Source organism: Hemicordylus capensis, chromosome 15 (assembly GCF_027244095.1).
Source record: "Hemicordylus capensis ecotype Gifberg chromosome 15, rHemCap1.1.pri, whole genome shotgun sequence".
Classification (NCBI taxonomy): domain Eukaryota; kingdom Metazoa; phylum Chordata; class Lepidosauria; order Squamata; family Cordylidae; genus Hemicordylus; species Hemicordylus capensis.
Genome location: NC_069671.1, coordinates 15,443,229 through 15,468,869, shown reverse-complemented (window position 1 = coordinate 15,468,869; position 25,641 = coordinate 15,443,229). Strand labels below are relative to the sequence as shown.

Here is a 25,641-nt window from a genome sequence, read left to right as displayed (position 1 = left end):
ATATATATTTATAGGTATATATGCATTTGTGTAAATACACACACATATGTATTTGTGTGTGTGTATATATATATGTATGTATGTGTGTGTATATATATATAAATACACACACAAACAGTAAGTATACACACACACGTGTATGTGTGTTTGTGAGAGAAAGAGAGGGAGCGAGGGTAAATCCTGTCTCTGTAACATACATATTGCTAGAGATTGTGGGTGCAAGGTCCTGGGGTGGGTGTGGGGGGAGATTCGAGGTGCCAGATTTAGACACTGCGTGGGAGGAGAAGAGAGTGGGGAAAGTGTGTGTGTGTGGGGGCTTGTGAGCCGAGCCTGGGATAAGAACCGGAGTTGTGCTTGTCAACTTAACTGCCCTCTCTTTGGACTCACCGAAGACTATGCTGGAGAGAGCTCTCTCTCCTGGGAAAGCAGCGATGAAGGATCCAGCCCAGTGGTGGTGGTGTTGGGATCTCCATCAGAGGGGCTGTTGGGGGCTAGGATGATTTGGGGACGAATGGTGAGAGAGGAAGCATATGTGGTGGTCTGTGGGCAGTTTGTGGCATGACAGCTTAGAGGGAGGAACATGGGGAGCTGCCATCTACTGAGTCAGACCCTTGGTCTATCTAGCTCAGTATCGTCTTCACAGACTGGCAGCGGCTTCTCCAAGGTGGCAGTCAGGAATCTCTCCCAGCCCGATCTTGGAGGAGCTGCCAGGGAGGGAACTGGGAACCTCGAGCAGCTCCATCCCCTGAGGGATTAGCAGGGGGAGTTGTGTGTGGGGCGGGAGTCTGTCGGGGTGCAGGCGGTGGATTGCGGATTCTCATCTGCCCTGTGAACAGGGTGCCGGTAATGGAGGAGGTCGGGTGTGGCCAGGTGGTGGGGTGAGCCAGATGCAGGCGGAGGCCGGTTCCCAAGCTGGGCACAGGTGCTTGCCGTGGGGCTCCAGTGCAAACTGGGGCGAGACTGGAGGGTGAGGAAGAGGAGGCTGTTCATGCCTGCGTGCAGGGGCTGGCGGGGTGGTGTGTCTAGCGGTGATGACCGGCAGAGGCCAGCAGCCGATGTTACGTATGTGGAAACGGATTGCCAGGAAACCAGGCTTTCCGGCTAGGGAAACAATATGCGTGTGCCTGTATGTGGGATTTTGTAAAAAAAATAATAATAATAAAAAAGCTTTTAAATCATAAGCACCGGGAAATGATGGGGAGTCATAAAGAGAGCTTGGAGGACGAAGAAGAACGGGGCTCTTGTGTTTTTTTGGCATCGGCGAGCTCTTCCTGGGGTCTGAAGCCCCGTCAGCGGAGGATGCTGTCATACACACACACACACACACACACACACACACAGGGCTTCTTAACCTTGAAGAGAGTGGCAAGGGGGGAGCGGTGGTCTCAAGTCCCTTCCAGAACTTAGCTGAAGAACAAAGCCGAGGGCGGAAGGGAGGGGCCACCGGGAGACCATGCAATAGTCAGAGATGCCCTCTGTCCATGTGTGGTGCATTCTGCGGAGCATCTGGGCTTGGCCGCCGAGTCTGTGGCTCACAAAGGAAGCGGAGGAGGGCTGGGCATCTTTTGGGGAGAGGGAGGCTGGCGGAAGGCTTCCTCTTCACCGCCTCCCCCCCCCCCCGCCCCCCCACAATCCAGCCTCTTCTCTTCTGCTCGTACAGATGCTGCTTGCGTATGAACAGTTGGTTCGGGAGGCATTCGGTATTGCGCGTTTCACGCTTCAGGAATGATGCAAGCGCTTCTCTGTGTGGGCTGCAATTCAGTTCTTTTGTTTCCCCCCCCCCCCAATTGTTGACGGTGTACAGGGGGGAAGCTACAGTATTAGTCAGTTCCATACTGTGTGTCATCCGGCCAAACGGGCTGCTTTGGGTGAGAGTGTGCAGTTGTTGGGGGGAGAGCTGGTCCCATGGGAGCACGCATGAATTGTCCCCTCTGCTAAGCGGGGTGTGCTCAGGTTGCATTTGAATGGGAGACTCCGTGTGAGCACTAACAGATATTTCCCGTAAGAGTTGGGGCCGCTGTGGGAAGAGCATCTACATGCTTGGATGCAGAAGGTTCCAAGTTCCCTCCCTGGCAGCATCTCCAAGATAGGGCTGAGAGCGACTTCTCCTGCCTGCAGCCTTGGAGAAGCCGCTGCCAGCCTGTGAAGACAGTACTACAGATGGACCAAGGGTTTGACTCAGTAGAAGGCAGCCTCCTGTGGCCCTAGGAAAGATTTCTAAGGCTGCATCTGAAGCACACCTAGCTGGTAGGCACGCAGTGTTTCCTCTTAACAGGGATTTCTAGCTGTGGTTGACTACAACTCCCAGAATCCTCAAGCAAAAGCCATTGCAGCTGGGGATTCTGGGAGTTGTAGTCTAACAACAACATCTGGGAATCGGTGTTAGAGGAAACACTTGTAGGCAGCCTCAAGGAGCTTAGTAGGACTTGACTTCTGAATCAGCATTTCAGAACTGCACTGCCCTTCCAGAATGATGCCCTTAAGATATTCTTTTTAAAAAAATAGTATTGTGTTTGTTGGCTGTAAAAGACTGTGTGCCTGATGAATGCACATTCTAGGTAGACCTCAAAGAGAAGAGCCCCTGCTAACTTGGTGATTTTAACATTTAACATGGTGATTCTCTTTATTGAGCAGGGGGAGAGTAACTGGCCCTCTCCACCCCCAGCACAGTACCTCCAGGGACTGTTGCCTGTTGCTGGTGTCTATCTTAGGTTTCTTTTTAGATTGTGAGCCCTATGGGGACAAGGATCCATCTTATTTATTTATTATTTCTCTGTGTAAACCGCCCTGAGCCATTTTTGGAAGGGCGGTATAGAAATCGAATGAATGAATGAATGAATGAATAATAAATAAGAAGGCCAAGAGCCGTACCTAAGCTTTCTTGGACCTGAGTCTGGAACTCTAACCTATAGAAGCGGTTTCTTCACGTCGTAGCATATTTGAAGTTTGGGATTCATCATCAGGGGTTCAGTCCAGTCATGCTTTGTGCAAATTCTGCTAGTGGCATGGCGAAGGTTACAGTTTCCCTCCCTACTGAATGAAGGCTGCCGTTCTGTGCACCTCCCTTTGGTGGGAGGGAGTATTATTGCCCTGGGTGGGATTTACTCTTGAGGAAACATGCCCAGGATTGCACCAATAAGCCTAAATTGCATTTGTGCATGTTCTTCCCCTGATAACTATGCCTCTGTCTTTCGTGTCTCCCCCACTTCTTCCTTCTGTTATCCTCTTGGTCAAAAATGTAGATTGCAAGGGACCGGTCTTCTTGCTTATGCTATTCTGTAAAATGCTGCGTATATAGACGGTGCTAGGTAATAATGCGTGATAATAAACTTCTCTTGCATGATGACACAAATGGCATCCGCACAGACGTGGAGGTCATGGAAATGCACGTGCAGAGGCCTGAACTGGGTTGTCATTCAGCCGGCCAGCGGGGGGGGGGGGGCTTGGAGGAGGCACCCCCTGCCTCCGATGTCTCTGCTGCCGTGTCCGCGGAAGGTACAGAGGCCTCTTTTTCTCGCCACCCCCCAGCACCTTTAGGATAGGTACTGTATTAGGGATGCCCCAAACTGACCCGCAAACCGGTTTGGCCCGGTTCGATGGCCGCACCAGACTGGACCCGGTTCGGCCCAAGCCGGCTCGCACTTCTCTACCGTGCCCTAGTCAGTCTTGAGCAAACGGATGTTCTCTTGTCGCATGGAACAATGCACCCTTGTGATAAAGCAGGAGAAACGGGATGAAGAAATGGACTGGAAGCTGGCTAGGAGCAGAAGTCGAACGGATAGTGTAGTTCTCTTGTCGGACATAATTACCGTTGTCGTGTTGTACGGTGGAGTGAAGTCTCCTGTGCTTGTACAACGGATGCTATAGTTATCACTTGTTTGCTTCATGCATACATGCATTTCTCTAATTGGTCGGAAGATACGGCAGTAACCAGAGGGTGGTGTGGGCCAGAAGAGCCCTTCCTTGTGGTGGAGTTTCTTGGTCTGTGCACAACCCATTGCAACTCCCTGGCGTTCCACACTGCAGGGTGATGGGAGGTCAGCACAAGAGACCTGTGTAGCCACATGCTTTATTTCCCCTGGGGCTGCTTTCCACATTTGGGGGTGCATGCTATGGAACACGCAGCCTGCCGTGTGTGTGTGTGAGTGAGAGAGAGAGAGAACAAACCATGGTGTGAGTCAGTGTCCCCTCTAACAGGGATTCCCAGATGTTTTTGACTACAACTCCCAGAATCCCTAGCTGCAATGGATTTTGCTTGGGGAGTCTGGGAGTTGTAGTCATCAACATCTGGGGATCCCTGTTAGAGGGAATACTGGTGTGAGTAAGGTAAAGTGTGCCATCCAGTGGTCCCTCTAGTTTTTTTTCCATCTCTGTGCGGAATAAGTTTTGTTCTGGGTGGCAGTATCAAGGCAGTGTGTGCGCACCTGCATTCAGAGTGGGGCCTTCGTGATTCCACCTGAGCAGGATCTAAAATGAACTGAGTAGACATCCAGAAACTTGTGAGCGCGTGCATATGCCTATGCCTTAGAGGGAACAGTGGTGTCATCAAGTTGATTTCGACTCCTGGCGCCCACAGAGCCCTGTGGTTTTCTTTAGTAGAATACAGGAGCGGTTTGCCATTGCCTCCTCCCGCGCAGTATGAGATGATGTCTTTCAGCACCTTCCTATATTGCTGCTGCCGGATATAGTACCAACAGGGATTCGAACCGGCAACCTTCTGCTTGTTAGTCAAGCATTTCCCTGCTGCGCCATTTAAGTATGAGTATGAAATAATAAATAGGTTGGTTGAGAAATGGTAGGTAGCACACAAGAGTGGTGTTGGTGGTAAGAGGCTGAGCTAAGAAACAGGACATGGAGTATGGGATTAATGCAATTTTGTATTGGGACAAAGCTACTGGAATAGACCAAGTGAAGAATACAGTATGTATGTATGTGTGTATGTTTTTATTTATTTATTTAGCATATTTCTATACCGCCCAAAACACAAGTTCTCTCTTGTTGACCTAACAATAAACCCATTTAACTTTTGATCTGCTCTGAAAACCAACTGGATAAGTATGTCCCCGTCACAGATGTTTTGTCTGGTAGAGAGAACAGAAAATAAGTCGCGGGGAGACATAAAAGCAAGCATCGTTGATGGGAAAACCAGTCGCTGTAACTTGCTGACGTTATCTTATCCCTGCTGATAGCCATATTTGCTAAGGGCTGTGTTCACAGCGAGGTGAAAGATCAAGCGGAGTAACTTGACAATAAGGTTCAGCCTCCCCAAACACACACATGGCTACGTGCATTCTTGATTTTGTCTCATGCCATAAACCTTTAATGGTCATCTGTGGACTTGCAGCCAGATAGCTTTAATTGGCATTCGTAGCTTTTTTGCTGCTGCTTCTTCTTCTTCTTTTTAAAAAATGTATTACGTTGGGATTGTTCTGTCTCCTGGTGAAATGCCTTTTCAAACATTGTTGGATTTTTCAAGTGGAATCTTCATGCTTATTGCATCTGTCACTTCTGGGATGCACTCCAAGCACGAGGCAGAGAGCGGATGTAGCTGAAATGGAAGGCCCAGGAAGCTAAAATTGTATCTTAGCGATACAGGCTGGAAGAGGAGGAGGGGCACGTGGTGTGTAATAATTGCATATTTATTGCGCTCACGCTGGAACGGAATATACTGTATGGATAATCCCTTCATGAAATGGCTAATTTAATTGGAAGAGAGAGAACTTGGCCTGCTAAGATGGTCCGAGGCTTTGTTTAAATATGTTTTAATTATCCCATACTGTCCTTTGGTTGACATGACAATAAACCCATTTTAACTTTTGATCTGCTTTGGAAACCAGCTGTGTGGGTGCTCCTGTGAGAGGTTGGGTTATGTCTCTGTGTGGGTGGTGGGAGGATTCTGCCCGCTGACTCCAACGCCCTTCCAGAAATCTCTCTTGTAAAAGCCCACGTCTGCTGCAAACTTAAACCCATATGAAAAGAGATTATGTGTCATGACTTTCCCCCGAGAATCCTGGGAATTGTAGTTCCTATCGCTGTGCAGGAATTCCTTGTTAGAGATTCCCAGTCTCCCTCACAGAACTGCAGTTTGCAGGGTGCCTTTACACAGGAATATAGGAAGCTGCCATATACTGAGTCAGACCATTGGTCTATCTAGCTCAGTACTGTCTTCACAGACTGGCAGCGGCTTCTCCAGGGTTGCAGGCAGGAATCTCTCTCAGCCCTATCTTGGAGATGCTGCCAGGGAGGGAACTTGGAACCTCGATGCTCTTCCCAGAAAAGCTCCATCCCCCTAAGGGGAATATCTTGCAGTGCTCACACATCAAGTCTCCCTTTCATATGCAACCAGGGTAGATCTTGCTTAGCTAAGGGGACAAGTCCTGCTTGCTACCACAAGACCAGCTCTCCTTTTGCTGAGAGTTGCCACGCCATTGTTCTGAATTGGTAGGTAATAGCTTCCGGCCCCATCTCTCTTCATCTTATGGATATGAAATGGTACTGCCAGCTTGTTACTGTTTTCCGGGTGAAATCGCAGGGTTTAACTGATATAAAGCAAAATATAGATCGGTAGCATAGAGAGAAGGAATACAAATCTTGGGTGCTGAGGAACTGAGATGTTCTACGCAAGCTTTTTTACTGGGGGAGTTTTGAGGCCTGTTTCAGAAAGAGATAACCATGAGCTCAATAAGATTAATATCTCTGTCACGATGTAGAGGGACAAATGGGAATTTCATTGTACTCGTTCCAAGTTTTTAAAAGCAGTCACCTGGGCATTTCCGCACAGCAGGCTTTACCGCAATTTTACTGCAAGTTCGAAGTTGCCACACACAAAAAGACGCCCCAAAGTGGATTTTTAAAAACCCTGGATATAAACCTGGCTACACCCTTAACGTGCCATGAAAAACCCGAATTGTGTGTGAAGTGCTCCCCGAGAACTCGCAGAGACTTTGCGGCTAGGTGGCCAGATTTGGCTTTTAAAAAGCCAAAATCTGGCTTACGGCTCATTTGACCCACAAGTATACCCCTTAGGTTCTGGCAATTCTGTTTGGGGGGGTAAATCTGGCCGATAGGTGAACGTCCCCCCTCCATTCTGGAGGAGACGCGAGCTGAAAGCCCTGTGTGGAAAACGCCCAGGTGAAGGAAGGAAAATTGGTCTCAGTCCAGATTTGAAACTGTAATTCTGCCATTGGCAAGCGCTCGCCTGTGTGGAACGGACGGCGAAGAAGCCCGTTTCATCCACATTCTGACCCCCATTGGGGATGTGTGCTTCCTCTTGTAGGGTGTCCAATGTAAGGCTTCTATAGGAGGCATTCCAGTGTGCTTGGGCACAGGATGCATCTTGTCGGAATGTGGTGGGAGCGAGCATCATTCTGCTGGCCCCTGGTATCCTGTGATTGAAAGAGCCATGATGATTCAATTTGACAGTGAGCCGGGACTGCCTTAATCTCGGGTAATGTAATTAGTTTTCCCTTTCCTTCCCTGCCCTCGCCCCCCCCCCAATAATTCCATTTAAAAAGCAATGGCAATGAAATTAAAATAATGCCAGCACGAGCCCTAAACCGATTAAAATGGAGTATAATCAGGTGTCCAAAGGAGGGAATTAGGAGTCTTTGCATGGAATTGTCGGGCGTGTGTCAGGAAGAGTTACATTCTTGATGTGCAGATAAGGTCCCCTTTCAAGAACACGGTGCTATTCAGACATTGGGAATGAGGACCAAGAAAGCTCCCCATTAATATTCTGGAAGAAATGGATGGAAGGAAGCTCTTCTAAAGCATCACAGTCTGTTCCCCCCCCCAGCATTTCGTAACTAGTTTGTAATTGGCATAAATTGATCCCCATGCCTTTCCACCCACCCTTGCCATACCAACGCACCATTCATATGCCTCTGCCTTCGCTGGAAATGTGGCCTGCTGAACTTTGCAGGAAACTGAGCATGGATCTTGCATACGTTTGATAAACTGCACGGATTGTAGTGGATGTAATTAAAACTGCTGGAGATTACGAGGAGATAAGTGGTTGAGAGCACAGAGAGACTGTTCCGTCTCGAGGGCGCCAAGATGGACTGGCAGTTTATGCCTTCGTCTGAGACACAGAAGGATTTCTTGAATCAAGGAAGCAGCCGCAGAAGGATTTCTTAGGAACATGGGGAGCTGCCGTATACTGAGTCAGACCCTTGGTCCATCTAGCTCAGTACTGTCTCCACAGACTGGCAGCGGCTTCTCCCAGGTTGCAGGCAGGAATCTCTCTCAGCCCTATCTTGGAGATGCTGCCAGGGAGGGAACTTGGAATCTGCTAACTTAGGCAAAGAGAGTAAAGTGGTGATTCTCTTTATTTAGCAGGGGGAGAGTAACTGGCCCTATCCACCCCCGGCACAGGACCTCCAGTGACTGTTGCTGGTTTCTGTCTTTCGTTTCTTTTTAGATTGTGAGCCCTTCGGCGACAGGGATCCATCTTATTTATTTATTATTTCTCTGTGTAAACTTCCCTGAGCCATTTTTGGAAGGGGCGGTATAGAAATTGAATGAATGAATGAATGAATGAATGAATGAACGAATGAATAAACAAACAAACCTTCTGCTCTTCCCAGAGCAGCCCCATCCCCTAAAGGGAATATCCTGCAGTGCTCTCACATCAAGTCTCCCTTTCATATGCAAATAGGGCAGACCCTGCTTAGCTAAGGGGACAAGTCATGCTTGCTACCACAAGGCCAGATCTCTTCTCTCTTCTTCCAAAAAAAAAGTGTGCTGTCAAGTTGACTTTGACTCCTGGTGCCTACAGAGCCCTGTGGTTTTCTTTGGTAGAATACAGGAGGGGTTGACCATTGCCTCCTCCCGCGCAGTATGAGATGATGCCTTTCAGCATCTTCCTATATCACTGCTGCCCAATATAGTACCAGTGGGGATTCGAACCGGCAACCTTCTGCTTGTTAGGCAAGCATTTCCCTGCTGGGATTCTTGATTCTTGAATCAAGGAAGCAGCCACAGAATCCACAGGAGCACAACAGACTTTCCCTTCTGATCAATGTGTATATCTTATTGATAGAAAGGCAGAATGGAAGTGACTTCTGCCATGGCTTTGTTTCAAGAAGGGCAAGAAAATATGTGGTTTGGCTTATGTATATGGAGGGAGGGAGGTGGTTTTTAAAGCTTCAAACGCTCCCTGATTGTTGCTTTCAGAGAGAGTTCATATGGCTGTGTCTGGTGCTACATCAACAAGCCTGGAGGAGCGGTGGCCGTGGGCTCTTTTCTCCCCTCGTGTACCACGAATTCCACCTTTTACTTCTTGGTCCTCAAGACTGGCAGTTGCATTTGAGGGCTGGATCGTCTTCAAAAACCACAGTCTGCCTTTTAAAGCTTGGTCCCCCATCAGGATCAAACAGTGGTTTGGGACTCTTGTGCAAGCCATAGTTTGCCGCATTCAAAGGCAACGGCAAAGGGTGGTTTGCTAAGAATCGGGAGGCAAAGGTAGGAATTGTGACACACGAGTGGAGGAGAACAGCCCCGCTGGATCAGGCCCCCCAAGGCCTGTCTGGTCCAGCATCCTGTTTCCCCCAGTGGCCCACCAGATGCCTCTGAGAAGCCCACAGGCAAGAGTTGAGGGCATGCCCTCTCTCTCCTGCTGTTGCTCCCCTGCAACTGGGATTTAGCGGCATCTTGCCTCCGAGGCTGGAAGTGGCCTGTAGCCACCAGATGATGATGATGATGATGATTAATAATTTGATTTCTGTACTGCCCTTCCAAAAATGGCTCAGGGCAGTTTACACAGAGAAATAGCAAATAAGTAAGATGGATCCCTGCCCCCAAAGGACTCACGATCTAAAAGAAACACAAGATGGACACCAGCAACAGTCACTGGAGGTAATGTGCTGGGGGTGGAGAGGGCCAGACTAGTAGCCACCGATAGACGTGTCCTCCGTGGATTTATCAAAACCCTTCTCAAAGCCATCCAGGCTGTTGGCTGCCACCACATCTTGTGGCAGAAGAGGCAGACGGCGCGCCCCCTGCTCGTCAAGAAGGGCCAAGCTATGCAGAGCAGGAGCATGTACCAGCGCCTGTTGCGATTCTAGGACCACAGAGAGTCTTCGGTCGCAGGCCTTGAAGCAGCCGCGTCTTCGGAGTGGAGGAGTAACTCGTGATGAACTGCGGACTTCCTGTTTGCACAGAGGCAGGGAGAGAGATCGCCATGCACCTCTGTGAGGTCGCCATCCATCTCTGCAATGTGGCGGCGTCCGTCCGCAGAGGGTAATTCCTGGGTGTGCATGGAGCAGGCTTCCCTTTCGAAAGCCATGGACTTTTATTGCGTACAGCGGGTAATGTGCCATCGACGATTCTGTGTGTTGTAAAATGCAAGAGCGGGTTGACAGGAAGGGCAAAGGGAGGATTTTTGTCTTGGCATTCTAGGGAAGGGTGAGGGTTTATTGTAGGGTATAGAAAAAGGCAACACTTCAACACTGCTGTCTGAAATACCATGTAGCTGGCCTGCTCGACTTAGGCCCCCCCAGCTGTTTTTTGGACGACAACTCCCATAATTCCCAGCCACAGTAGCCAACAGCCAGGGATTATGGGAGTTGTAGGCCAACATCTGCAGGAGGGCCAAAGTTGAGTAGCACTGAATTGTTGAGGAACCTTGGTAATTAAAGCCAGCGTATCCCTGTGTCTCCCTTTCCCTTTGCATCCTGTCAGCGGGCTTGTTCTCACCATGATGTGCAGTTGCATAGGCTACAGACCCCTTAAGCGAACGATATTCCCCCCCAGTAGCTTGGAATAGTGAGTCTTGGATGAGAAGGGATCACCCTTGAAGATAAAGAACATCTGTACAAGAGGGGAAGTGTGGTTGATCTTGAAAGCATTTGTGGAAACAGATGTTGGAGAGGCTGTAATTGGTACCACAAGGGAGGGATTTGAAGCGAAAGCAACAGATTGAAACATCTCGATGTCAGTCTTGGGGTCTGCGTTACAGGTTGCATATATGATCGCAGCAGGGCAGGACGGTGATGCTCTCCTTTGAAATCGCAGTTCAGCTTACGGTTGCAGAGCTGGAGAAAGGAACTTTGCGTGTGTTGCGGAAGGAGCTCAGTTCCAACAGGCCGAAGCTGTTGGCCCTTGCCTTTGAACCGTCTTTGCCATCTAATCTCCCATCCACTTCCTCCACTGCAGCGCGTCAGTTGCATTTCACAGGCTCCAAATTTTTAGAAGGGTTGCGTCTCCTCTTGAATTGGGCCCCAGATAGCCGGGGTGGTAGAGAATCTGGAGATGCGTTTGCCCTGGGCCGTGGTAAGCACATGAGAACCGCCATAGTGGTTCAGGTCAGCCTCTGGTGGATCTTTATCGTTTTGCTTTGGGGAGAAGGGCTGGCCTCGAGTTTAATTCCCCGTGTTGGCTGGATCTCATTCTATAGCAGCAAGAGCCGATGTTGATGGTGAGGACCAAACAGTGCCGCAGTTCAGAGTACTGAACTGTCCCTGCCGTCGCCGAAACCCTCGGGACTAGCTCCATCCCCTCTCTTGCTTGAAGAACACACACCAGAGACAGACCAGAACCCGGTCCTTCCCCCACACCGGGCGACACACCCAACCCAATCCTGCCAAGAAAAGACCCTGGCCCTGGAAGTCTAAGCAGAAGGCAGGTATGCTGCTCAAAGGCCTCGGCTGCATTTCATGGCTCTTCTGCTGACCCAGGATTCTCACCAGCCGATTCGGTGTGCTCGGATCGCTGAAGACGGGATGGAGCGAGTCCAAGGGCAGCTGCTGTGGTCTGGCAACAAGAAGCCATTGTGTCTCCCGAGATGCAAGCTCAGCTGCTGGGTCTTTCAAGTGCTGGGCTCATGCCAAGAATGTATGGATTTCCCTCCTTGTTTCATGCTTAGAGGAAGCCGGTCTGTGTTTCCTCTGAGTAGGCTCCATGGCGTCACTTTTAGCGTTAAGAATATCGGAAATCCTTGTTAGGGATGTCCACGGAACCAGCGGGGGCCGGTTCGAAGGCGGCGGCGGGATAACTTTAAGGGCGGGGAATGGTGCACTTCCCCCTCCCCCGCCGCGTTTCCCCCGCCGCGTTTCCCCCGCCGGTACTCACTTAAAAACCATTCGAGTGGGGTGTCGGTGTACCTCCCTGCCATCCAGTCCGCTCCTCGGACCGGAAGTGACCAGAAGTAGCCCATGAGCACTTCCGGTCACTTCCGGTTCGAGGAGCGGGCGGGGTGTCAGGGAGGTATGCTGCCACTCCGCCGGAACGGTTTTTAAGCGGCCACTGGCGGGGGAAACGCGTGCGTGAGGGGGTGTGTGAGGGGTTTTTAGATATAATGGCAGCCACTCCGCAAGCTTTAGAAGCCCCAGGTGCTGTGAATTGCTCTGGGTGCATAAGAAGCTGCCATGGAAATGTTAGCTGGAACGATTTCTTGTGTGCTTTTGACGTAAGATTTCTTGTGTGCTTTCTTTTTTGGGGTGCTCCGTCCCCGCCAAGACTCAAGATTTGCCGAGTGACTTACAAAAAAATACAGGCTTCCTCTTCGTGAGGAAGAAGAAGATCCTTAAGAACGTAAGAGAAGCCCAGCTGGATCAGGGCCAAAGCCCCTCGAGTAGAACACAGGGACATAGAAAGCTGCCATATCCTGAACCAGACCCTTGGTCCATCCAGCTCAGAATTGTCTGCAGCAGGGCTGCTCAACTTCGGCCCTCCTGCAGATGTTGGCCCTCACTTCCCATAATCCCTGGCTATTGGCCACTGTGGCTGGGGATTATGGGAGTTGTCGTCCAAAAACAGCTGGGGGGCCTAAGTTGAGCAGGCCTGCTCTAGAGCTTTTAATGGGATGGCCGAGCCCCTTGCAATTCAAAGAAAATATTTTTGAATCATTAGCCATAAGGCGAACAAATGCAATTCCTTCTTTCTCAAATACATCAGACCTTTCTGATCTAGTGTGAGCATTTTGAATGGGAGGGTCAGAAATGAAACGGCTGATGATGAGGAGTAACCATTGAGGAGTAACCATTCCCTAACAGACTCCCTCCCCCTTTTAACCGTCCAGCCACTTGCCTTCAGTGGCCCTCTGAAATGCTTCACCAAGTTTATTTCTGTCCCAATCTCTCTCCCTTTGTGGTGGGTTCTCTGGGAAGTCTCTCCGGCTCCCTCTCATAGCGTTGAGTTTGAACGGAACCAACCTCGGACCTGCATTTCCTCTTTACAGATGGAGTGGACAAGAGGAAATCATAAAGGTGAATGCTCAGTCATTGCACTTTTGACCGATCTTCCATTTGCCCAGGTTAGGGATGTGCACGAGCCGTTCGTGCAGCGGCCAGCAGGGCGAGGAGCAGTTCCATCAAAAAGCCATCAAAGAGCGCCATAGCTGCCCGTCCCCTCCCTAAAGGCTGTGTGTGGTTCTGTGGTCCCTCTAATTTTTTTCATCTCTGCGCGGAATGAGTTTAGTTCTGGGCCAGTGTGTGTGCACCTGCATTCAGCGTGGGGCCTTCCCGATTCAACCTGAGCGGGATCTAAAATGAACGGAGCGGACATCAAAAAATGTGTGTGCGCGTGCACATGTGCACGCCTTAGAAGGAACAGTGGCACGGTTGTGGCTCTGTCCCCTGCAGCCTCCACACACACGGCCGTTCCGCCAAGCCGGTTCGAACCCTGAGCCGGTTCGGCGCTTCATTCCCTTGTTTGATTCAGGTGTAAATGCTTCCAGGAACTTAGGAGCTTTCCCTTCAAGTATCGATGCTCTCTCCCCCCCGCTAACCCCATTCTTCAATATCAACAACAAAAGCAAGCAAGCACAAAATCTCCACCTGCACAATTGTTTCACATTTGTGGCACTTGAAAAGTTGGGACTGCTGGTAGTTGTGTGCACTTCATGCTGTTTAAGCTCTCCATTTAACAGTATGTTGCTGAAGACAGATCCCTTCTTGTGCTCGTTGTTTTTGCCTTTAGGCCAGCAAGACGATCCGTTTCAAGCCTGTTTATCAGGCCACGTGTTGGACATGTGGTTGACCACAAGCAACCTACATTTAAGAATGTGGGAGCCTACCAAGAAACAGGAAGTTCTGTTGGAAAAATCTGTAATGGAAGCTCTCGGTCTCTGAAAAAGTGGCACATGCTTTAGAGAACTTGGCTACGAGAGTGTAAGATGTTCTCTGAGTTAGCCGGCTTGCTTGCATGTCTGTCGGAGTTCAATATTTTGCAAACTGCTTTCTAACACAAGTCTCTGATCACTGTATTTGTGGCAGCCTCCGTGTCTTCACGTGTATGCCACACTGACATAGGATGATTAAAAGGTTATGATTCATGCTCTTCTGATTAAAAAAAAGCAAAGGGCTTTTCAGCATGGATGGGTTAAACCGTTGCCGGAAATGGATTCACAGGTTAGAACTGCCTCCCAAGAAGCGATCTGTGCTTTTAAAAAAGTTGAGCATATCTTTCACTTTTTGACCTTATTAAGATTGACTGTGGAATTCATTTCACCCCCTGCTAGCTGATCTGGGTGAGGTTCTCTGTGCAAAAGAGATTCATGTCCGTAGTTCTTGGCAGATGATATTTTTTCCGCTTACAGGCCTACTCTGCCTGTAGAAGGAACTGACATTTGAAGTGTGGAGATCTTTCTTGATCTTCAGGCTCCGATAATAGGCAAACCATCCTTGTTAGATGATCTCAAGTGCCAGCATTGCAACAATATTCAGCAAACAATGATATGCCGGTTCTTAAATTGTAAACCTTCTGAATGTTGGGTGGGATTTTTGCCCGTGTTGCTGGAGGCAATCGTGGAATATCTCGTCTGTGGAACTTACATTATAGGGGAATGGGAAGAAGGCTTTTGGGAAAAGCCTGAAAGTTTTGGATTTTGTTCTGTTGCCTGTTTGATTCATTGTTCATTCCTCTGTGGCTTTCACTACCTACAGGGAATCTGTCCCACCAAGGAACTTCTGCACGTTGCTGAGGATTTGGGGGAGTATGCCCGCTCATTCAAGAAGGGCATGTTCTGGCTTTTGGGGGCTCACCACAACTCTGTGTGAACTGCAGTTACACACTGCTTGTAAGATATTTACACACCTGGGCCTCTCCTAACCTGGTGGTACGCCTGGGTCCCTCCATTGAGGAGCCCAGGGGTCCCCAGAATCCAGTTTTGAAAACTACTGGCTTCGCCCATCCACATTGAAAAAAGCCCTTTGCTTTTTCTGACCAGAAGACCATGCTCTTTGCATCATCATATGTCAGTGTGTGTTATGCTAATACCAAAAATTGCCTTAACCAACAGACTTCGTCTGGTCTCATCTTTATAACGGGAAGGGCCTGTTGGGAAATGTTGTTGCAGCAGAATATTCCTGAGTTCCCTTTTTGGGTGGCGGTTTCTGAAGTGTTGCCTCCTCCTCACATCCGCTAACGTTTTAGCCTGACAAAAACAGATGCTCCTCTTCACACATCAAAGAAGCAAGTGACCCATAATGTGTTACTGAGCGAGCAAGATGCATCCAGGGAATCCAGTGCTCACCAGCCATGCATGATCTGAAAGTACCCTTTGAGACGCCCTTACGATTAGGTAGCACACAGAACTACATGCTGCCAGGAACAGAGCTGGGGAGATGTTGTGAAGAAGTGGCTTGTTCTATCAAGTTGATTTGTCATTGGGATTGTCCAAAACGTTACTCAAGGTGGATGCAGATATTTAGCTGTCTGTCCATGTTAAGTGCCTGGCTCTCTGTAAGGATCTCAATCTTAGTGGGCTAAGCAGGATTTTACTCTTGCATTGACTTTTCCTGTAAGCGTTCCCTAGCAGGATGTGTTTCCTCTTGCATAAATAGACTGAAACCCCTCCAAGGTAGTACATCTGCTTGGCACTCCTTATAAACAGGGAAATGGGCCAACTTTGGATCCTTTTTTGGTGACAGACTAGACCAGGGATTCTCAATGTTGGGTCCTCAGATGATATTGGACTTCAACTCCCATAATCCCCAACCAAAGGCCACTGGGACTGGGGATTGTGGGAGTTGAAGTCCAGTAACATCTGGGGACCCAACGTTGAGAATCCCTGGACTAGACTATCAGTACTTTTCTCATACTTTAACACTGGGCTTAGTAATATGGTTATTACTGTCCTCCAAAAGATGATTGGGTATGAGTTTTCAAACCATGGTTGGAGCTGCTAACCATGGTTTGCTTGATTTGGACGTCATGGGAAACTGTCGTTAGAAGAAACCCAAAATGGGAGACTTCTTTAGGATCAGTGCTGATTTCCAAACTCTTTTCTAAACATGGTTGCAAGTAGCTTAAGACTGAGAGAGTCTTAACTCGATTTAGGAAGCCTTGAAAACCATAATTTGGAATGCTGCTGGCTAGCATATTCCTCCTTCCTCATATGTTGATTCCCTCTTCCATTTTGGGTTTCTTCTAACTACAGTTCCCCATGCTGTCCAAACGGAGCAAACCATGGTTAGCGGCTCCAACCATGGTTTGCAAACTCGTATCAAATAATCTCTTGGAGGATAGTAATAACCATAGTTTGCCCAGTGGTGATGTAAGTGGAAACATATGGTCAGAACAACCAGAAATGGAGAAAGGAGTTTGTCTGTGGTGTGTATGATCCTCCAAATCATGGCCTAGGAAATCAAAACATGATATCTAAAATGGGCCTGCCTACGGAAGTTAAAACTGTAGTTAGCACAGAGTACCTGTTTGTTCCTTGATGGCCCTGCCATCCATGGCTAGTGAGCTGTATCTGGCTTGTGCTGGGTGGGTGGCCAGTTGTGTGGGCCTGTCTGAAGGTCTTCTCCATTCTCTCCGACGAATAATTCTTTGTGTGTCTTCTGTGGCTTCCTACTCCGGCAGTTGGAGCCCTAAAATGCAGTATCTGCTTTGTTCCTCTGACAGCTTAAAGTGTACAAGAGGAAACTGAAACAAAGGACACTTCGATTTGCTTTCCACTTTTCAGCCAAATGTTGAGAAACGTTTGCAAGCGTGTAGAGGTGGTGCTTTTTCGCGAAGGGTCCAAACCACTTTCTCCAAAAAGGAAGTGCCTTCAGATATGTCTGGTTTCCACCCGCCTTCCCTCCCCCCCCCATCTACTTCCTTCTCTCTCTCTCTCTGTCTCTCTGATCAAAGCCTCTCTCTGGAACAAGTGGCCGTTTCGGTCTCCTCCTTCAGCTTGTCCGGCCTTCTTTCTCATCTTGATAACGGTGAGCAAATCGGTGGCCCTTAGGGGTCAACTGCTGTCTCTGCTTTCTTCACCATAATGGCGGGAGGGCTATGTGTTTTGCAAGATGGAAAACCTCATTAGGTTAGAAAATGGTCTTCCGGCCTTTAAATGGAGGCAGTGCACGCCTCTCTCGCACTTTCAGGCTCAAGGTAACCCTTGCTCGGGTTATCTGACCACTTTTTTTTGGTGGGGGTGCGTTTCAGGGGATCCATCCTTCCTGCCTTCCTGACTAGAGCCTGCATGGGCGTTCTGTCTGCTCTCACTTCCCTCCCTGTACCTCTTTGGTTCGGAAAGAGAGCCAGATCAAAATGGCTGTGACCCAGAGCCAAGAAGCACTCGCTTGGCCATGGGAATGAAGGCTTCGCGTGTGCATGTGTGCGTGCATCTGGTGCAGTTTCTGTTGAGAATGATGCAGCTGTATGGGAGGGGAGCCTAAGCAAGGTAGGGAAAACAAAAATTATCTGACTAATGGGTAAAATTTCTTCCCTCTTGTTTGAAATGACCCTTGCTCATAACTTCCCCCTCCAAAGGCCATTGTCTTTCGAAAATACCATGGAGAAGTCAGAGATTGCTTTTTACAAAAATGCTTTTCTAGGATCTCCTCGCACACAGTGTTTGCAGTGTGCACCTAAAAATATAATGCATGGATAGATAATTGAGTATCATGCAGGTACACTTGGGGAGCTGTGATTGTTCGCAGGTCCAAAGAAGGCTCCAAGTTCCCTCCCTGGCAGCATCTCCAAGATCGGACTGAGAGAGACTCCTGCCTGCAACCTTGGAGAAGCCGCTGCCAGTCTGTGAAGACAATACTGAGCTAGATAGACCAATGGTCTGATTCAGGATATGGCAGCTTCCTCAGTGGTGAGCCCAGGTTTGTCTCTGTCTCATGTGTTAAATGGCTCCTAGAAATGAGGTGTGCTTCAAGTCAGATCGCTCTGTGTGCATGCGTTACTTTTTAAATGCGCCCTGATTCTCTTGCTTGTTTACTAGTAATGCTGTTCAAGCTAGAGCGAAAATCTCATAGGAAGCTGCCTTCTACCGAGTCAGACCATTGGTCCATCAGTATTGTCTACACCAGGGTTTCTCAACGTGTGGGTCCCCAGATGTTATTGGACTTCAACTCCCATAATCCCCAGCCCCAGTGGCCTTTGGTTGGGAATTATGGGAGTTGAAGTCCAATTACATCTGGGGACCCACACGTTGAGAAACCCTGGTCTACACAGACTGGCAGCGGCTTCTCCAGGGCTGCAGGTAGGAATCTCTCTCAGCCCTATCTTGGAGATAAGAGGGAAGGAACTTGGAACCTTCTACTCTTCCCAGAGCGGCTCCATCCCCTAAAGGGAATATCTTCCAGTGCTCACACTTCTAGTCTCCCATTCCTATGCAACCAGGACAGACCCTGCTTAGCATAGGGGACAAGTCGCCTCGTCTACCGCCTTGTCTACCGCCTCGTCTACCGCCTTGTCGCCTCGTCTGCCGCCTTGTCTAACGCCTCGTCTACCACCTTGTCGCCTCGTCTGCCGCCTTGTCTACCGCAAGACCAGCTCTCCTCCTCTTGAGTGCCGCGCCTTTTCTCTCCCCCACTCCTCCCTTCTGTAATTAATATAAACTTCACGGAGACTTAGATTTGCTAGCATAGGACTTTATTTCAGAACCGCTTGTTGTAAGGCATCGGATCTGTCTAGCCTTTGGCAAGCCTTGTGGGACGAAATTGAACCAGTGGATGTTCTTGCAAAGCTGCCTTGAAAACCTGCTCCCCCCTGCCCCCCGTACAGGTACCGCGCCTTGCCTGTCTTATCAAGATGACAAAACAAGCTCACCAGTGACTCATCAGACAGGTGAGCTGGAATGTAGCAGGGTGTTGCTGCCGAAAGCTGGCCTTGTCGAGTCGGTGTGTTCCTGAGTGGGAAAGAGCTGCCTGGGTGCAGCTTCTGCTGCTCTTGGCCATTGTGATTCTACAGGGTTGTCTGCACAGTTTCCAGCCCCCCCGTCTCTCTTCCCCATTCTCCCACCCCACCCCACCGCCCCCACTCACTTGGGTGATCTGGAGAACATGGATTCTTGCAAGCAGGGAATTGGCTTCAGGCTAAGAAAGAGGTGGTGGTGTTCCAAAATGGATGTTCAAGGTTGAGCAATAGCCGAAGGAGAAATAAACAAAAAGGTATCTGGGCCTCCCAGATACCTTGGAATGTGTTCAGGAGAACATGCCAGGTAAATGCTTGGGGATGGACTAGAGAGAGCTGCAGTCCGAAACCGCAGATGGGATGTCAGCCAGGCCTATCTAGTTGTCGTGGTAGTATTCTATTTCAGTTTAACTGTCTTGACCTCTCCCAAAGAATTCTGGTAGTGTGGGCAGGTAAGTGCCGTCAAGTCGGTGTCAACTCTTAGCGACCATATCGATAGATTCTCTCCAGGAGGATCTGTCTTCCACTTGGCCTTGAAGGTCTCTCAGTGGTGCGTTCATGGCTGTCGAAATTGAGTCCATCCCTCTTGCTGCTGGTCAAGCAGCAAGATACCCCCAACTCTAATATCTGAGATACCCCAATTCTAATTTTCCAGGTTCCATGGGAAGATATAGTCTACCAGTCAAATCAATGGTCCAGATATGCCCGCTGGTTGATAGGACGTCCTGTTTATTGTTATTTAATTTATTTATTGTTAGATTTTTATACCACCTTTCATTAAAAGGATCCCAAGGCGGTTTACAAAACATTTAGAACAATATAAAACGATTAAACAGTTAAACAATAAAAATATTTAATTTTTAATATATGAACCAGAAATTCACAGAGCTTTAAACATTTCCCAGTTTATAAACAAATGCTGTCATTCCTTGGTCATTTCTGATATTTTGAATAATTCGTTGTTGAACACTGTTCTGAAATCTGGCCTGGAATCTTTGCTCAGGATGTTGCATAAGGGGATTTTCCCAACGTTGTTAAGGTCTGTATCCCACGAATCCTTAATAGTTGCTTGACAGCTTTTCTGAGGAAGAGCTCTGGCTCTATAACGTCTGTGCTTGGCTTATTTCACTGTTACTAAAGTGCAGACTCGTGCGGGGAAAGGTTGCCAGAAGCTGTGAGCAGATTCGTCGTGGGATCGCCCTCTCTCTTGCAGAGAAGTCTAGGCTGCTTTCTCTCTGCCTGGCTTTGCTGTCGATAAAGGCTGCTCTTCTCCTTTTTCTCGGGAGCCATCTGCTTTTGCTGCTTGTGAACATCGGCAGAGGCCCAGTGATGTAGTCTAAACAAACAGTGCTACTGGATTGCCTAAGACCGTTGGAGTGAGATAGATGGAGTCTGTCGCGTCTGGATCATTGTCTTGAACTTTGCTCAGGTCACTCCGAAACGAATGTCAGTCTCATCTGGCAGCTGTTTGGCCTGTCTGCAAGCAGCTGGCTGTCTCTCTCCCAGTCCCAGGTGGGCAGACGCCGGCCCTGCAGAAACCCTCGCTCTGTGATGGACACCTTTTGTCATCATCAGTCCTGGCCATGACCATTGAACATGGTGGTTGCCAGGTTCTGGAGATGTCTGCTGCAGATTGGGGCACACTCTCCCATCGTGGTCAGCCTGGCCGCTTTAACGGGGTTTCCTGTTGCTTGTTAACTGTTCTGCATGTCTGGCTTTCCGACTCGGATCAAACCTACTAGGCAGAGCGATGCTTGGAAGCCTGGCTGTTACAGGAATTGCCTCTGTGTTTTCCGACACAACCAGGAACTCGGGATGTGCACGGAACCGCAGATGGCCGGTTGGGGGTCAGGTTGCCTTTAAGGAGCAGGGAGGGTGCTCTTACCCCTCTCCCCGTTGGTGCTGCCTGCAAAATGGCTGGGGTGGGTCGGCAGCGTACTTCCTTGCCGCCCCGATCAGCGTCAAACTGGAAGTGCCCGATGCATGTGTGCTCCGCGCCAGCGGGGGAGGGGTAAGCGCACCCTTTTTGTTCCTTAAAGGTAACCTCCACGACACGGCTGCCGAACCGGCCGAACCGCCAGACGTTCGAACCGGACTTTCTGAGGCACAAAAGGACCGCCGCACCAGTTCGTGCACGTCCCTACCAGGAACCATGGATTTTGGGTCGAAGCGGACAAAAACGCTGAACGGTTTTCTTCTTTATTATGTAGCAGGCGGTGGAGATGACCCTTTGTGATCCAGCATTTCATCTGTGTGTGTCTTCCCGCCCCGCTTCAGCAAAGTGTTTGCCTGGTTGATCCTCCACCTTTTTCAGCTGCAGATGTGCAGGTCATTAGCTTCTCAGATTCTAGACCTTACAAAATCGGTTAGCCGGAAGGTTATCTGTGCTGTGTACTTGCACGTGGCGCGGTGGAGAATGACGAATGGGACCTGTGTGTTGCGCAGACGGCCTTAATCCTGGTTTGCGAGCAGATGTGTGTGTAATGATGAGTTAGAGCTCCCTGTGCTGGATGGGGTTACACTCCCCCGGAAGGAGCAGGTGCGCAGCTTGGGGGTACTCCTGGATCCAGACCTCACCCTGGTATCTGAGGTGGAGGCTGTGGCCAGGAGTGATTTTTATCGGTTTAGACTGACCCGACAGCTGCGTCCATTCCTTGAGGAGGATGACCTCGGAACAGTGGTGCACCAGCTGGTAACCTCCAGGCTTGACTACTGTAATGCACTCTCCATGGGGCTGCCTTTGTACATAGTTTGGAAACTTCAGTTAGTTCAAAATGCGGCAGCCAGGCTGGTCTCTGGGGCAACTCGGAGAGACCATATCATGCCTGTTTTAAAACAGCTGCACTGGCTGCCAATACGTTTCTGGGCAAAATACAAAGTGCTGGTTATTACCTTTAAAGCCCTGAATGGCTTAGGTCCAGGTTACCTTAGAGAGCGCCTTCTTTGGTCTGATCCCCACCACACGCTAAGATCATCTGAGGAGGTCCAACTCCAGTTGCCACCGGCTCGTCTGGTGGCGACCCAGAGGCGGGCCTTCTCTGTAGCCGCTCCTTTCAGCATCTTCCTATATTGCTGCTGCCTGATATAGGTGTTTCCCATAGTCTGGGAATCATACCAGTGGGGATTCGAACCGGCAACCTCTGGCTTGCTAATCAAGCAATTTCCCCGCTGCGCCATTAGGTGGACTTTCCTTCTTTCTACGGGGAAAACAGTTGTTGTGTTCCAAGCTCCCGCTGGGTAATGCAGACCTTGCGAGGTACCGAAGATGTTTGGAGGAAATGGTCATCCTGAAACATACAGGAATCGATGTTGGAAACCAAGTCCGCCAAGCAACAGTCCACTGACTCCAGAGTAGTTCAGTTATGCTTGAGTGTGGGGTGGGGGCTAGTTTTATTTCAAGAGGTATGTTCTACGCGGCTAACTCAAGGGATGCTTCTGCGGGTGGGTATCTTTGCTGACTCCATTGGCAGTGCCTTCTGCCCTCTCCCTCTGGAGGGAAGAGCCTGGGACCTGAGCGATGGCATCAGTGTCCCCTCTAAGGCATGCGCATGCGCGCACACTCACACATTTTTTGATGTCCGCTCAGTTCATTTTTGATCCGACTCGGGTTTAATCCGGAAGGCCCCACTCTCAATGCAAGGTGCGCACACACTGCCTTGAGACTGCCACCCAAAACAAAACAACTCCTGCACACAGATGAAAAACGTTCGAGAGACCGCTGGATGGCATAATGTGCCAGGAATTAACAGACTCGGTCGTGGATCCCTATTAGAATGGTGCCTTGGTTTGGGTTTTGATTGTAAGCCGCTTTGGGAGCCAATCTTGGCTGAAAAGAGGGGAATAAATAGGCCTTGGACTCTGTGTTCCCTCGAACAGGGGGTTCCCAGATGTTGTTGACTACAACTCCCAGAATCCCCAGTTGTAATTACTTTGGCTTGGGGACTCTGGGAGTTGTAGTCAACAACACTTGGGAATCCCCGTTAGAGGGAATACGGCTTGGATTCTCATCACAGATTACAGTAAACAATTGAACAAACGACAGTAATTTTAGATTGTGAGCCCTTTGGGGACAGGGAGCCATCTTATTTATTTGTTATTTCTCTGTGTAAACTGCCCTGAGCCATTTTTGGAAGGGGGGGTATAGAAATAGAATAAATAAGTAAAATAAATGCCTAAAATCCAATGCAGTATTTATTTATCTGAATCCAAGACTAGCTCCCCCTCCCCAATTCTTTGCTGTTAGGAATTGGGGGGTCGTCTTAAATTGAGTCCTCTTCCTTTTGGGTTAATACAGGTATAACCTGCATTTAACCTCTGTTTTTAATGGGGGTCGTCTCACTGTTCCCTCTAACGGGGATTCCCAGATGTTGTTCACTACACCTCCCAGCATTCCCAGCTGCAATGGCCTTTGGCTGGGGATTCTGGGAGTTGTATTCAACAACACCTGGGAATCCCTGTTAGAGGTAATACTGGGTTGTTTTAAATTTGGAGTCATCTTGTATTTGGGTAAATATGGCAAACACTGCAATTTTTAGAAGCAAAACAATGAGTCTGGTCCAAACTTGAGAGGAATGGGTTGTGCATGTTGACCTTCATTTGTTACTAGTGCTCTTCCCGTCGGGCTGGGAAAGGCCCCAAACTAGGCCTTTGGAAACCTGTTGAAAGAAAGAGATAGGAACATCGGAAGCTGCCACATACGGAGTCAGACCCTTGGTCCATCTAGCTCAGTATTGTCTTCACAGACTGGCAGTGGCTTCCCCAAAGTTGCAGGCAGGAGGCAGTGTTCCATCTAACAGGCATTCCCAGATGTTGTGGACTACAACTCCCAGAATCCTCAGCTATAATGGCTTTTGCTTGGGGATTCTGGGAGTTGTAGTCCACAGCATCTGGGAATCCGTGTTAGAGGGGACACTGCTCTCAGCCTTATCTTAGAGATGCTGGGGGTGGGTGGGGGGAACCTGAGACCTTCTGTTCTTTCCAAAGCGGCCCCCTCCCCTATAGAGAATGTCTTCCAGTGCTCACCCATGCCGTCTCCCATTCATATGCAAACCGGGGCGGACCCTGCTTTGCAAAGGGGATCAGTCCTGCTTGCCCCCACCAGACCGGCTCTCCTCTCCGCAAATAGGCAGTGCAGAACAGGAGGTGTCCTGCAGGCTGGGCCGAGTGGCGGGAGGATGCATGTCCTGAATTTCCTGTCCTCTTCTTCCGCAGAAACAATGAGGCGTGTGGTACGGCAGAGCAAGTTCCGGCACGTGTTTGGGCAGGCGGTGAAAAACGACCAGTGTTACGATGACATTAGAGTTTCCCGCGTTACCTGGGACAGTTCATTTTGCGCAGTCAATCCCCGATTTGTGGCAATAATAATAGAGGCTAGTGGTGGCGGTGCATTCCTGGTTCTGCCTTTACACAAGGTAAGTGCTTCCCCTAACCCACCTCCGAGGGGGCTGCGGCGGGGTCTGGATCAGGAACACAGGAAGCTGCCCCGTACTGAGTCAGACCCTTGGTCTCTCTAGCTCAGGATTGTCTTCCCAGACTGGCAGCGGCTTCTCCAAGGTTGCAGGCAGGAATCTCTCTTGGAGATGCTGCCAGGGAGGGAACTGGGAACCTTCTGCTCTTCCCAGAGCGGCTCCATCCCCTTGAGGGGAATATCTTGCAGTGCTCACACTTCTAGTCTCCCATCCACATGCAACCAGGGTGGACTCTGCTTAGCTAAGGGGACAAGTCCTGCTTGCTACCCCAAGACCAACGTGTGTGTGTTTGTGTGTGTGTTTGTGTGTGTTCACTGAAGCTTTGCAGCCGGGATGGTGCCCTGGCTGACGAATGCCGGCCTCGCACTCTCCACAGCCCATTGAAAAAGGGAAAGCAAGCCAAGGTTGCTGCTGCGTGTGAGTGTTTGTGTTCTCCCCCCCCGCCCCCCCCCGTGTTTTCTGGCCCGGCCTCCACGGCGGTTTGCTGCATTGTGCACCGATATGCCGAACAGCAGCAGCTCCCATCGGCAGGGCGCTGACAGTGGTTTTTACCATATAAGGCCATTGCAGCTCTTTGGGTTGGGAGCCGTCCTGAATCATTTCCACCCTCGGCGCTGATTGGCCACTTTGAGCGGGGAGAGCGGTGGGATAGGAGCTCTCCCTCCGAGCGCCCGGCTCTGAGTCAAGTGGAAAGGGTGATTAACTCTTCGCCGCCCGGAGCCCGGCCCTGCCCGCGCCCGGCAGACCCCCTGGCCGTCCCCGTTTTCCGGATTGCCTGGGCAAGCGGGTGGCTGCAGATCACCCTGGGCTGGCTGTCACCTGGGGAGAGATCCCGTGCGCGGCTCTCGGCAGCCGTGGCCGTCATGCGCTCTGCGCGGAATGGAAGGCACTGGAAAAAGCAGCGGGGCTTGGTTCTTGGCTCAGCCCCCTGGACAGGAAGGGAGGGATGTGCCCGATGGCAGCACGCAGGGAGAGCTGGCTCTTCCAGTCATCCGCGCTGCCGTTTTCTTTCCGTCTTGTTCGTGCGCGCAGCATTTTTCACAAGTCCTTGTGGTGTCCGTCCACGAGGAAGCTGGCCTGCGGGCGGAAAGAGAAC

General features: G+C 49.8%; 1 protein-coding gene across 5 annotated transcripts in view; it reads left to right on the top strand.

Moving 5' to 3' along the window:
- CORO1C (coronin 1C) overlaps positions 1-25,641 on the top strand; it is a 62,653-nt gene that overhangs the window by 6,097 nt on the left and 30,915 nt on the right. For 3 of the 5 annotated variants that reach the window (XM_053279906.1, XM_053279909.1, XM_053279910.1), the window contains exon 2: positions 24,289-24,488. In XM_053279906.1, the coding sequence (XP_053135881.1) occupies positions 24,294-24,488 (195 nt within the window). In that variant the 5' untranslated portion in view covers positions 24,289-24,293. Of the gene's footprint in view, positions 1-17,130; positions 17,154-19,489; positions 19,530-24,288; positions 24,489-25,641 lie in introns of those variants that run through there. The other 2 variants (XM_053279908.1, XM_053279907.1) reach the window with 2 other exon arrangements.